Source organism: Megalobrama amblycephala, linkage group LG14 (genome assembly GCF_018812025.1).
Source record: "Megalobrama amblycephala isolate DHTTF-2021 linkage group LG14, ASM1881202v1, whole genome shotgun sequence".
Lineage (NCBI taxonomy): Eukaryota > Metazoa > Chordata > Actinopteri > Cypriniformes > Xenocyprididae > Megalobrama > Megalobrama amblycephala.
The window spans coordinates 50,294,220-50,306,577 of record NC_063057.1 but is presented as its reverse complement, the minus strand read 5'-3'; the positions used below and the strand labels follow the sequence as shown (position 1 = coordinate 50,306,577).

Genomic DNA, 12,358 nt, shown 5'->3' with positions numbered 1-12,358 from the left:
TCGATCAGAGTTGTGCTGTCCTTCTTGCAGCAAGGGTTGGAGCGTAGGCTGTCCCCCTCCACCCTCAAAGTCCACACTGCTGCTATCTCCGCTTACCACGACCACATAGATGGCAAAACTGTTGGTCAGCACGACCTGGTCGTCAGGTTCCTTAGAGGGGTGAGACGGTTAAATCCTCCTCGACCTCCCTCCATACCCTCTTGGGACCTTGCTCTGGTGCTTCGAGCACTTCAGATTGCTCCCTTTGAGCCCTTGCAATCAGCAGACTTAAAGATTCTGTCTCTGAAGACTTTTCTGCTGGTTGCATTGGCCTCCATCAAGAGGGTAGGGGACCTGCAGTCATTTTCGGTCGATGAATCATGCCTAGAGTTCGGGCCGGGTGACAGCCACGTGGTACTGAGACCCCGGCCTGGCTATGTGCCCAAGGTTCCGACCACTCCCTTCAGGGACCAGGTAGTGAGCCTGCAAGCGCTGCCCTCGGAGGAGGCAGACCCAGCCCTGGCTTTGCTCTGTCCAGTTCGTGCCTTGCGACTGTACATAGACAGAACTCAAAGCTTCAGGACCTCAGACCAGCTCTTTGTCTGTTACGGAGGCCAGCAGAAGGGAAAGGCTGTCTCCAAGCAGAGGATGGCCCACTGGATAGTGGATGCCTTCACCCTGGCTTACCAAGCTCAGGGCGTGCCCTGCACGCTCAGGTTGCATGCTCACTCCACGAGAGGTGTAGCATCCTCCTGGGCGCTGGCTCGTGGCGCCTCGCTAACAGACATTTGTAGAGCTGTGGGCTGGGCGATACCCAACATGTTCGCTAGATACTATAGCCTTCGTGTCGAGCCGTTCTCCTCCCGTGTTCTCGCCTCAGGTCAGAGGTCAGAGACACGGAGAGGCCCCGGCTTAGTTGCGGCTTGCTGCGCTACATGCGCTTTTTTGCTCCAGAGAGTCCCTACGGGCAGACCCTGTTGAGTCCTCCGGTTACCCTTCGGCAGCCGACGTGGCGGAGCGTCTGGCGCCAGGCCTATACTCCGTTGCATACTTGAGAACCGGATTTAGGCTGGGTTCCATATGTGTGACCCTACGGGGATCCCATATGGTTTTTTCCACGGTTGCTCCTAAACGAAGCCCGTGTCTTTCCCTCTGGGAGAACCCATCTCTCATCGAGTTGGAGTCACCCCAGTTCTTCCATATGTTGTACAACCTACAAGGTTAGTTCTCCACATAACTCCTTCGGGGAAGGATGTGGCTTCCGCAGCGTTCCTTTTCTAACGAAAGGTTACGCTTTCCCAGCATTATCCAATAGTCTCACTGAATGGGTTTTGGGGAACAGCAGTGATCGACCCTCTCTGTGTTAGCCCTGTCCCACCGTCCTCAGGCAAGGGGGTTCAGGTGGCTTACAACAGAGCGCTGGAAGAGGGCAGCTCCTGTGGCGCTTTGGTAGGGATTCCTATTCGTCGGTCTGTCCGACGTACGTCGAACGTGACCGACTGAATGGGAACATCTCAGTTACAAAGGTAACCCTCATTCCCTGAAGGAGGGAACGGAGACGTACGTCCTGTCGCCACAGTCATTGTCCTGCTGATGCTGCTGCCTGCTTGGTTTGGCTCCTCAGCAAAAACCTGAAGATGCAATGCACCTGCTGCTCATTATATACCCGCGCTGCGAGGCGAGCAGCTGATGCATATGATTGCATGCCAATGTGCATTGGCTCATTGTAGTTACACTCGAAGTAGATTGGCCTCTCTAGCGAGATTCCTATTCGTCGGTCTGTCCGACGTACGTCTCCGTTCCCTCCTTCAGGGAACGAGGTGTAACCGAGATGTTTTGATCTATATGCTGTTTAATGCTGCCTTCATGTGCTATAGAAAATTTGATAATTCCTACTTCTGAAGTCATGATTAAGAGCTTATCGCATTCAAGTTTCAACATGAGAGGGCATTTATGTGCAATTTTTTTACCTAGGAAACTTGTATTTACGATAATTCTGAGAGCATGTGAAGGCAGCATAATGTCTGATGATCAGGTTATTTCACATGTGAATAAGCAACGCTTCTCTTGCTATTTCCTGCTTCTTCACCTGTGTTTTGATCCAGAAAATCTGTACTCTTTAAGAAGATGCATAATAGCGCCCCTAGCATATAACAGTCAAAATATGGATTGTTGGAGTACAAATATAGGCCAAAATATACTTTGATATTTAACTATACTTGACTTACACTGACAGAAAAAGTATTTTTCTTAGAAGTACATAAAAAGTAGACTGAAATTATACTTTCTTATTTTTAGTTTAAAAGAACTATACTAATAGCACACTTGAATAAACTTCACAGGAAAGAACGTCACAGGATGCCATCTTGCCATTATGGTTACGACATGGCATGAACGCAGCATAAGCTTGTTGTTTTGGTTCAGGAGGAACTATAAAAGGGGCTGCTGTTTGCCACAAATGTGGCACTCGATTACTGTCTGTATTTACTATGCTTAGCCTTTCGGAACGCGCTGATGACGTGAGGTATGCAAATACATACGTTACCAGGCAGGTAGGACATCCTATTATTGCATTCGAACCGAATGCAGTGATTGGACAAACATTATTTGGTCCACAGATGATATATGTACGTCTTTTAATATTTAGACCACTTGATTGTGATCCACTTCTATTGATTGTTGATCTACTATTGATCCAATATTGATTGTTAACAGGATTTGAAGAGATTTTCAACCATATAACAAAAAATGTTATGAAAAACATCAGCTACCCTAAGGATAATTGCTTCATATAGAACTTCTTCATAAAACTGTAGATTTGACTGATTCACAGGAACAGTGTTGTAAAACAACACAATGTGATTTGACACCAGCACTGGTAAGGCCTGAAATATGATTACAAGGGTTTTGTGTGCCTTGATTTATGAGTGGGAGAATTGGGAAATGTCAAGATGGGATTATCTGTAATTTAGAGGTGTGGAAATACTGCATTGTGTTGTGTAATTCTGTTCCATGTTGATATCCTAAGGGGACTGTAAATCCAACACAGTCTTCTCCTTTGAGGAACAGGTTGCAACAGGCATTCAGGACCAGTTTTTTTTTTCTTTTCCCAAAATCAAAATCTAAGCTAAACTGAACTTTAATTGAATTATCAAGTTTAATGCAACATTTCCTTACAGACTATAGGAGATTTGCACAGGGAATTAAGACACAAGTAATTAACAATAGCTGCTTAATTTTTCTTGCTTTAGCCTCCTAGTCACACAAATCTGTTTATAGAAAGTAAGAGGCGGCCACATGCGCTATGAAATATGTATATAATGAGTTTATGTAGGAGGTGGTGCACATGCATGGGAAAATGTGAGATCTTTATGTTTTCTAAAGATTTAAGCTGAAAGAAACATTTAACATTAGCAGGTGAAAGAGACAGATGAACAGAGACAATGTTGAATAGAGCAGTACAAATTTAACTTTTAATTGTAGAAGGAATGTTTCAGTATCCCAAAAATGTATTGTTAGTTAGGCAGCTATATTTGTAAGATCCTATACATTTTTAGAATTCATGAACTAATTACCTTCTTTGCAGAATGCATGAACTAACGAAGGCCGTGCAGTGCAGTGCACTCGACTGGAACTTTTCAGTGTGATGAATGAAGCAGAAGTAATATAAAAACAGTTTTTGAAAAGTTTATTGCATATTTAAAAGAAAATCGAAAAAAAAAAAAAAAGAAAGAAAAAAGGTTTGTTTTGTATCATATTTGATACATCGGGCTTTTATGGTTCATATAATATGATATAATGTATATATGGAGCTCACACCAAAGAGAGATAAAAGAGAAAAAAACCCAAAAAACATCAGTTTTATTAAGAGACTGATGTTTTAGCAAAAATATGCAATTTGGTTTAGACGTTTGGCCAAAAAGTAAGATAAAATTCTGGGCTGTAATGTAAATCAATGAGATTTTTATAAGCAGATAAAATGCACATAAAAAACAGTAGAAGCACAATTTTGACTAAATCTACTTTGGGCTACCAAAATTATTCATTTTTACTTAATTGTTTACTAAAAATGAATGATTTTATTTAAATTTGTTAATGGGTTAAAAGTGTTAAATAACTTTTATGTTCATTGCTCACTAGACGCCACTTGCTGAATTAAACATGTGATGAGGTAATGTGATAAAGTATACTGCATTTTGCAGAGTATATTTTGATGTTGCCTGTGGAGGTAACCATATCAAACATTTTTCATTACAATCAAGATCAGATTATACAGTGACTAAACAATTGTTATTCTCATTGAATTACATGTTACAAGTATTTCATAAAAAAACAAAAACAAAAACATAATATTGGTTAAAAATGAATTAAAATATTTCTTTGACTTGCTAAGAAAGTCATTGTTATAATTCATGCACTGCTTATGTTCATCAGCAAGGTCTTTTCTTGTTATGCATTTGATTTAGATAAAGTATAGCTTTAGAATCACCAGGCATTAAGTGCAGCCAATCTATAAAAAGATGTTTTGTTTTTGTTGTAAGCTTTATGGAAGTATTGAAAAGACCATTATTCTTTTCCAAACATTAAAAGTTCATTTTCTTTCATGCCAGTGACAGTTCTGAAGCCAATTAAATCTGTAAAGGCGATACTGGAATGCCGCCCGCTCTGTACAAGCAACTGTACAGCAATCCATGCAAGCATTAAGCACAAAGTAAGATTAAACTAATTGGCTGGTCTGTCAGAGTATCGAAATAGAAAAAGGCCACTGCATTACCCGGGTGTCATGTGAAATAATGCAATGACGGCTGGCTCACACTTTATACATTAACTGCAAGCTGTAAATATCTGTGCGAGGCTATGTGTTGGTGCTAATCGAACATCAGTTGCACACTAAACCATGCACAATAGTTGATTGAAAAGACCATTATTCTTTTCCAAACATTAAAAGTTCATTTTCTTTCATGCCAGTGACAGTTCTGAAGCCAATTAAATCTGTAAATCTGTAGTTTACAATATAATTTAAATCTCTTGTAACTATGAATTTAGAAGTTCATCTAGTTCATGGTGACCCTCTGTATCTTTTACAGGACCACACTCCTCAGCAGCCTGATATAATTGGAGCTTACCAGCCAGCCAATGTGCTCCTTCTGCAATTAAAGTGTCACACCAAAATGGAAAACAGTTATTATTCCTAATGGCTTCTTTAACTCAGTCAGAGAAAGAGCGGGAATATAGAAAAGAGAAAGAGCGGGAACAAACTCTGTTCCAAATTTAAGTGAGCTCCCTTGTCTCCAGTTTAAATAGACAGCTGCCTTCTATGACATACACAAAGGAACTCCAAATGACTGATTTGAAATGCTTTACAAGGGCACTGTCCATTTTGAGTATCTCCTTTGTCTGACACCCATTTCAGGTCTTGAAGTCTCTAAACATCCAAAATGTGCACTGTTGTGTGTGTGTGTGTCCATGTGATCTGGAAATTTGCTATAAAAGATTTTCCCATGCAGAATTCACAGCGGGTTCAAGTTTTTCCACAGAATTTCACATTGACCAACAGAAAGCTGTTTGGTTTGATAGTGACTCATGCATCTCTACACTATTTGACAAGACAATGTAGCTTTTTTTGACAGCAAAATTTTGCCAATATGTTACCTTACCTTTATGCGCTATTATAAGTAGTTTATAGTATTAATAGTGTAAGTAGTCATTACTAATCTTACAATCAGAACAATCGGGAAGTACCATTACAGACTCATAAAGCAATGTGTATATATTAAGAATGTTTATTACAAAATATGTACTTGATACATAAATAATAATTTCATCATATGGATTTACTAGACAATCAGAACTTTAGTCATGCTTTCTCTGATTAATCACTGATTCCAAAAATTACAATATAATTTTTTCATACATGAGTTGTGCAAAGAAAATATACACTAGAAAGCAATTGTACACCAACACAAAATATAACAATTCATCTGAAGGCATCACACAATTCCAAGAATTCAGTGAGAGATTAAGGCCATTTGTACAGTTATTTTCCTGTTATTTTTTTTGTTATTTATTTATTTTATACTCAAAACACTAACAATAACAAAAGACCTGGTGAATCTCTTGTAAAACTGTACATGCAAACATAGTGCACATAATATTTAGATATGAATAGCATACAATATAATATTTGGATATCTTCAGTAAACAAATTTTATGTGAGTCGAGTCACAAATTTAAAAACACTTCAATGATGCTTGCCATGCTGACTTCCACACGCTCACACGCACACTCACCCCCCCCCCCTCACACACAGGTGCATACTTACAGGTGAATGGGCTTGCCAAAGTGGCAGTTGCTATGGCACCAGCAATGCAGAGAGGAACTAAGCTGAGGGCAATTAATGGAATGTTGAGAGCCAACATTCCCAGAAGAGAGATATATCGTCAACTGAACCCGAGGTGAAGTGCTGCTTTTTCACACATACATCATTCTTCAACTGTCACTCTGTGTAGTTCATACTTACAAAAGTCAAGATGAGAAATAATTTGTATGACTGAATTTGTTTCTCACAATCTTAAATCTTTTGCTTGTGTTTTTTTTTTTTTATTTTTTTTTATTTTATTTTATTTTTTTAGTTTGTTACTTTTGTTTCATAATTTCAAACCTATAATAGTTACATTTTATTTTTCTATAAAGTAAATTATACTTCTTCAGATTTTTTGTAATACTTCATCATACATTTGTTCAGTATGTTTGGCACAAGTGATTTACTTTTTGCCATTATGTGTTGAATATTGTATGTGACAAAGCAGCACAACTGGAAAGACAATCCTGAATTCCAGAACAGAAGTTAAACAGGGAATGTTCCCCCTCAACATGAGGCTGTTACCCAAAATAGTTCACTACACTAGTGTGTTATGAAAAAATGAGTTGCTACATACTAGAAATTTCACATTTGTTATGTGTGAATGTATTAGAACAAAAATAATGTATTTTGCAATGGTAATAATCAAGAAAGAAAAAAAAAAGTGTGGCTACAAGTGACATTTCTGTGGTGTTCCAGTATTTGTGACTATTTGAGTAAGGAGAAAAAAGGTGAGTTTTGAAGACTTTAAATAATGATTTTCCTGATACTAGCAGCACATTTCTAAAACAATGGGATCAAAAATATTTCTAGAAAAGACTTTTGTAAATTAGGTGTAATTCTGCATTGTATCAGGTTTCAACACTTTAATATTCACAATGAAATTCAAGAAGGATTTCATAATTAGCTTATTTGCTTTTTTGACTATCTTTGGGCAACTCTACTAGGTACTGATTAAATATGTTTTTCCAAATAACATGTAGATTCATTCATCATAACACAGCATCACCAAATCAATAGGAAATGACAAAACATCCATACAATGTTTTAAGACAGAAAATAATAATGGCATCTGTGTTTTTGACCACTGGGCTCTTATTTGAGAACAGCTGCTCAAATTTAAATGTAATGAAGCACGTTGAGTCCTTTATACACAATGAGGTGCCCGTCTATTATGCTTGTGAAAGAAAAAAAAAGAGGACAAAGTGAGTGAGAGAAAGAGAGAGAACAAGAAAAGGCCAAATAACATGAATGTTGCACAACATGCATCGCATGCCTGAGCACACCATTTCCATGCAAGAAATGTGTTTTTTTTCCGCGATGACACCAGCTGCTGCGACCTGATGGGCATGGCAAAGATAACACGCTGCAAGGATTTGTACGGCAAAGTTCATGTTAAAGATATACACTTATAAAAGTTAGATCCAACAGTAAGAAAATCATTAACATGTAAACATTGAGTGAGTGCTCAGAGAAGAAAGAGAAGAAAGAGATAAGAAATGACGGAAGAAGTCAAATTTATGTACAACAGTCCATTTGAGACTGGTGACTTGTTAACCTTTTCCCAGTCTGAGGAAGAGGAAGCTGCTCTGCTGTTCTGAGACATGGCGCAACATCGTCAGCTCATTTTTAGTCTTTCCTTCATACAACTTCATCCTTCTTTTCATGGTGAGCCAGAAACATGATGTTCATTCTATAACATGGCTCTCAGAAATAAGCTACAGGCATTGAGAGACAGAGAGAGAAACTAAGAGACATCCTGACAGAGAACGCCTGTAATGGAAGTAAACCTGTCCTCAGAACCCTGTCTAACCATAGCATCCATCTACAGCCCCCATAGTGCAAAGAGAAAGGGACAGAAAGAGCTGAGAGCAGAGGAAACCTTCACCTCACTGAGTGATTTGAGAGAGAGATACTGAGATACTGCAAGGTTTGCTCAGATCTGAGTTTGCAGTGGGTGTCCTGGTGGTGTGTACGGAGGGGGAGCGGGAGATGGCTTGATGCCTCTGGTCCTCATATAGGATAGGAACTGGTCTGGGATCTCAGCAAGAACATCTTTGGCCAGACGGGCCATGCTGAGGATGTGATTCCCAGTGCGATCGATGTAGTCTCTGAATGGAACAAACTGCAAAAGCAAAAAGGACATTAAAATCAAAATTTTATATTGATTTACTTACTTGATGTTCAAAGACTGTTATTTAGTGTTCTGTGGAACATAAAAGGAGATAATTCTAAATATGTTTAAAAAAATAAAGCTCCTAATTGCATATGTATTCATATTCACAAAATGCCCCCTTTCGTCTTTACAGATGAGTCACTGTAAATTTTTTCATTGGAAAAAAAATTCTTTTGAGTTTGCCTGAAATTACCAGACCAGTCTCACAATGTCTTTTTGGTATGGAGCCCTGCACATGACGTGGGGAAATCATATGCATATTGTGGCCACAAATTAACAATTCGTTACAATGACTTACTAATACGTCAGTATATTTTACTAACTCATTCCCTCGTTTAAAGTAAATCATGCGCACGATATATCAATTCATTCCTCTGATTTACTAAATCATGTCCAAATTGTACTAATTCATTCCTTTGTTTTAGTTAAATCAAAATGAGTGAACAAATAATGTTCAACATGGCCACGATTTAATAAAACGAGGGACCAAATTAATAAATCACGGGAACAAATTTTTAATTTGTGGTCAAGATTTAGCTAAAACAAGTGAATCAATTCTTATAAATATATCTTGTCCATGTGTCATGTGCGGGGTCCGTACTTTGGTGCTGTGCAAGTCATGTATTTCTTGACCATACGGTATGGATTACAGTGATTGCTCTTTAGCATGTTCAAATATAATATGTTAACATTCTCAATTCAACAATATTGTAGGTAAGCTAATGTTATTTAATATAACAAAGTCACAGAACACATTAACATAATTCAACACCTATGTCAAAAGTAAAAAAAAACGTACATACTGTATGTGATACATCGCACGTCAGCATGCTAACATTTTGTAATTCAACATGCATGTTGGCAGTAAACAAACATACATGACATAATAGCATAAATAATGTAATAACACATTTATATATAAAAAGTTGTGGTTTTTGTGGTACATGGGGAAACAGACCAAATACATTTCCATTTAGAGTAGATTTTATGGAATAAACACCCTCTTTATGTTGACTTTCATCAGGTGAAAATAATCTGAAGCAGGTCTCGCATTCATCTGCATTTCTGTGAGAATTTGCAAAGCTGAAAAGAGCAATTAACCTGAAATGAGGGCACAGCCATCAAATTCTCAGCTTGCCAATCAACTCAAACACCTTTGAGACTGAGAACCAAATTATCCTAAAAGATACAGCTGCTTCTGAGAGCACTACACAGCCGATTAGTTAAGAAAAACTGTGCTTTAAAGTATGTGTTGGTCGCCAGGAAGGCACATCCAGTGGAATGTGTGTATGTGAGGGCACATCTAATTGGACAAGCCTCCCTAGCCACCTATGATAGTCGATCATGCACACTGCCTGTTAACATGCTTCCTAACAAGCGTGGGGCGACCCACGAACATAATGATGACTGCCTCTGCAAGAACTGTAAGAAGAGAGGGAGGAGCACAGAAAGCATTAACAAATGAGATTTTGAGATAGACTGAGGGAGCTCTGTTCTTACTTGTGAAAAGCAGAGTCAGTTCAAAACTCAGAATGCTACTAAAGGTTATATGTGTGTTTCATGTATGATCGTAATGGGTATAAGGAACATAATTTGCATGGTTTTAAAAACTAGAAATTCATCACCTTATATGGTCTCTGTTTTTAGACCTGGATAAATTTCACAACAAATTTTATCTGCAATGTAAAAGAAAAGCATTAGCATTTTAGCATGAAAATGTGCAGATTGGTGGGGCCCCAGGACCAGGATTGAAAACCGCTGTCTTATGGCTTTTTCACACCAAAAACAATAAATATAAAGATAATTATATTAGCATCCACACACACACAATAATGTTCTAGGTTCATTATAATAATCTGAGTAAACTGTTCTTCCATTAAAGGGGTAATTCACCAATGGCAAAAAGGGCTTTCAATAAAACTTGGATTCCTATGTGGTGAAAAATGTATGAAATTAGTACTACCTGTCTAGAGAAAAAAAGGCTGTTGTCTTCTCTTTTGTAGGAAAAGAATTCAAAGAGTAAACGTTTAGTGGGAGTCAGTTATTTTCAGTTTCAAGTGATGGATCCAGCTTTTTGTAGGCAGTTGCGAAAGGCTGCAAAGAATCGTAACTATGGAAAAAACACCTTGCCTAAAAATCTGAAAAACCTCTGTGTTTGTAGTGAACATTTCAAACTGGATGACCACAAACACAGTGTTTTATGCAAACAGAGGGGAAAAACTGAAAGAAACTGCCGTTCTGTCAGTTAATTTGGAAGAAGAAGAATGGGGAGCATCTTCTGCCCAACCTCCCGAAACAAAATGCTGTTGAGTTCCAGGCTGTTTTATTGTTCCATGAGTAGAAATTTTAGAGTAGACAAGTAGACAAGAGTAGAGAAGTGCAATACAATTTTCATTGATAAAACCTTTTTTTTTTTTTTTTTTTTTTAAATAACTGTTTTCTTAATAACCCTCTGTTGATCTGACTGTCCATGCACAGGGATACAAAAATGCAGAAGTACAATGTGTAATTTTTACAAAATTCCTGGAGCTGTCAAAAGTCAGCTGGATAATGTGTTTTGCTGACAAACAGAAAGAGATACTGAGAAAGAGTAAACATTAATAATTTACATATACTATCGACACTGTAAAAGGAGGTTGAAAATCAGTAAACTTACACTCAAGTAATATAGTTCATAAACAGAAAATTGTAAAACAGTAATTTTAATTAGTCCTTGTCCTTTTTGTGATGTCCCTGTATTAATGTTGATAGTTTAATGCTTAAAATACTTCAGATGTGTTATTATACCTGTACGATGTCTCTCTCAGCATATCTGCCCCTCGATGAGATTCTGACTTCATCACCATCCAACTCAATCATGGCTGAGGACACAGACAAAAGACAAGAAACATGCATGACCGGAGATATGGTAACATGAGTAAGCTGTGTTTGAGTGCCTGTGATTGTGTGTGTTTTGAGTATTTTAGTCTTGTTTCATTACTGTCAGCGCAACGAGGGAAACGGCTGTCACATTACATGCTCATTTACTCTGCAGTAGTACACAATCCTTTTATCCGATCAAGCTCAAGACCTGAGCATTACTATAACCCAAATAGCACATCTAGGCGGTAATGGGGATGTGTTGTATAGATAATATGACAAATAGATAAAATGAGTTGAATACAAAAATGAGGATAAAAATAAAATATAAGCAAAATGAAATCTATAATAGGAGTCTAAATACAAATGAATAAATAAAAATCCTCCTCTTCTTACCATCAAACTCGGCTGGTCCAACTCCAACGATAATAATTGACATGGGAAGACATGCAGCCTGGAATGAAGAAAAAAAGATAAAATAAATATTTACCATAACCAATATGCTTTCTTTTTTCTTTTTAAATCTCCCCAAAATCTCAATCTGTAAATATGAAAAGCTTAATTTAATGTCTTATTAACTACCTGTCATGATATTGATGCACACTGAAATAAGTGCATTTTTATAATGGTTTAATTGAAAATCATGGGTTCTGGATGTACTAGTTTTGTTCAGTTTGTCTAAAAGCAAATAACAAATCCTATAGAAAAAAGAAAGAAAGAAAATGAAACAAAATCTTGTTTAAATAGTATTTTTGCTTGACACCAGAGTGTTGATGTGTAGAACACATCCTAGTATATATGCATATACAGGTGCATCTCAATAAATTAGAATGTCGTGGAAAAGTTCATTTATTTCAGTAATTCAACTCAAATTGTGGCACTCGTGTATTAAATAAATTCAATGCACACAGACTGAAGTACTGTGCATCTGTACTGAAGTACTTTGGTTCATTTAATTGTGATGCTTTTGGCTCACATTTAAC

At 37.6% G+C, this 12,358-nt stretch overlaps 1 protein-coding gene across 2 annotated transcripts in view; it reads right to left on the bottom strand.

Annotated features, from left to right (window-relative positions):
- Positions 1 to 5,752: 5,752 nt before the first annotated feature.
- Positions 5,753 to 12,358, bottom strand: part of LOC125246000 (copine-8) — a 175,217-nt gene continuing 168,611 nt past the window's right edge. For both annotated transcript variants that reach the window (XM_048156830.1, XM_048156831.1), the window contains exons 18-20: positions 11,772 to 11,829; positions 11,304 to 11,377; positions 5,753 to 8,465 (exon numbers count right to left, since the gene is read on the bottom strand). In XM_048156830.1, coding sequence (XP_048012787.1) covers positions 8,277 to 8,465; positions 11,304 to 11,377; positions 11,772 to 11,829 — 321 coding nt within the window. In that variant the 3' untranslated portion in view covers positions 5,753 to 8,276. The remainder of the gene's footprint in view (positions 8,466 to 11,303; positions 11,378 to 11,771; positions 11,830 to 12,358) is intronic.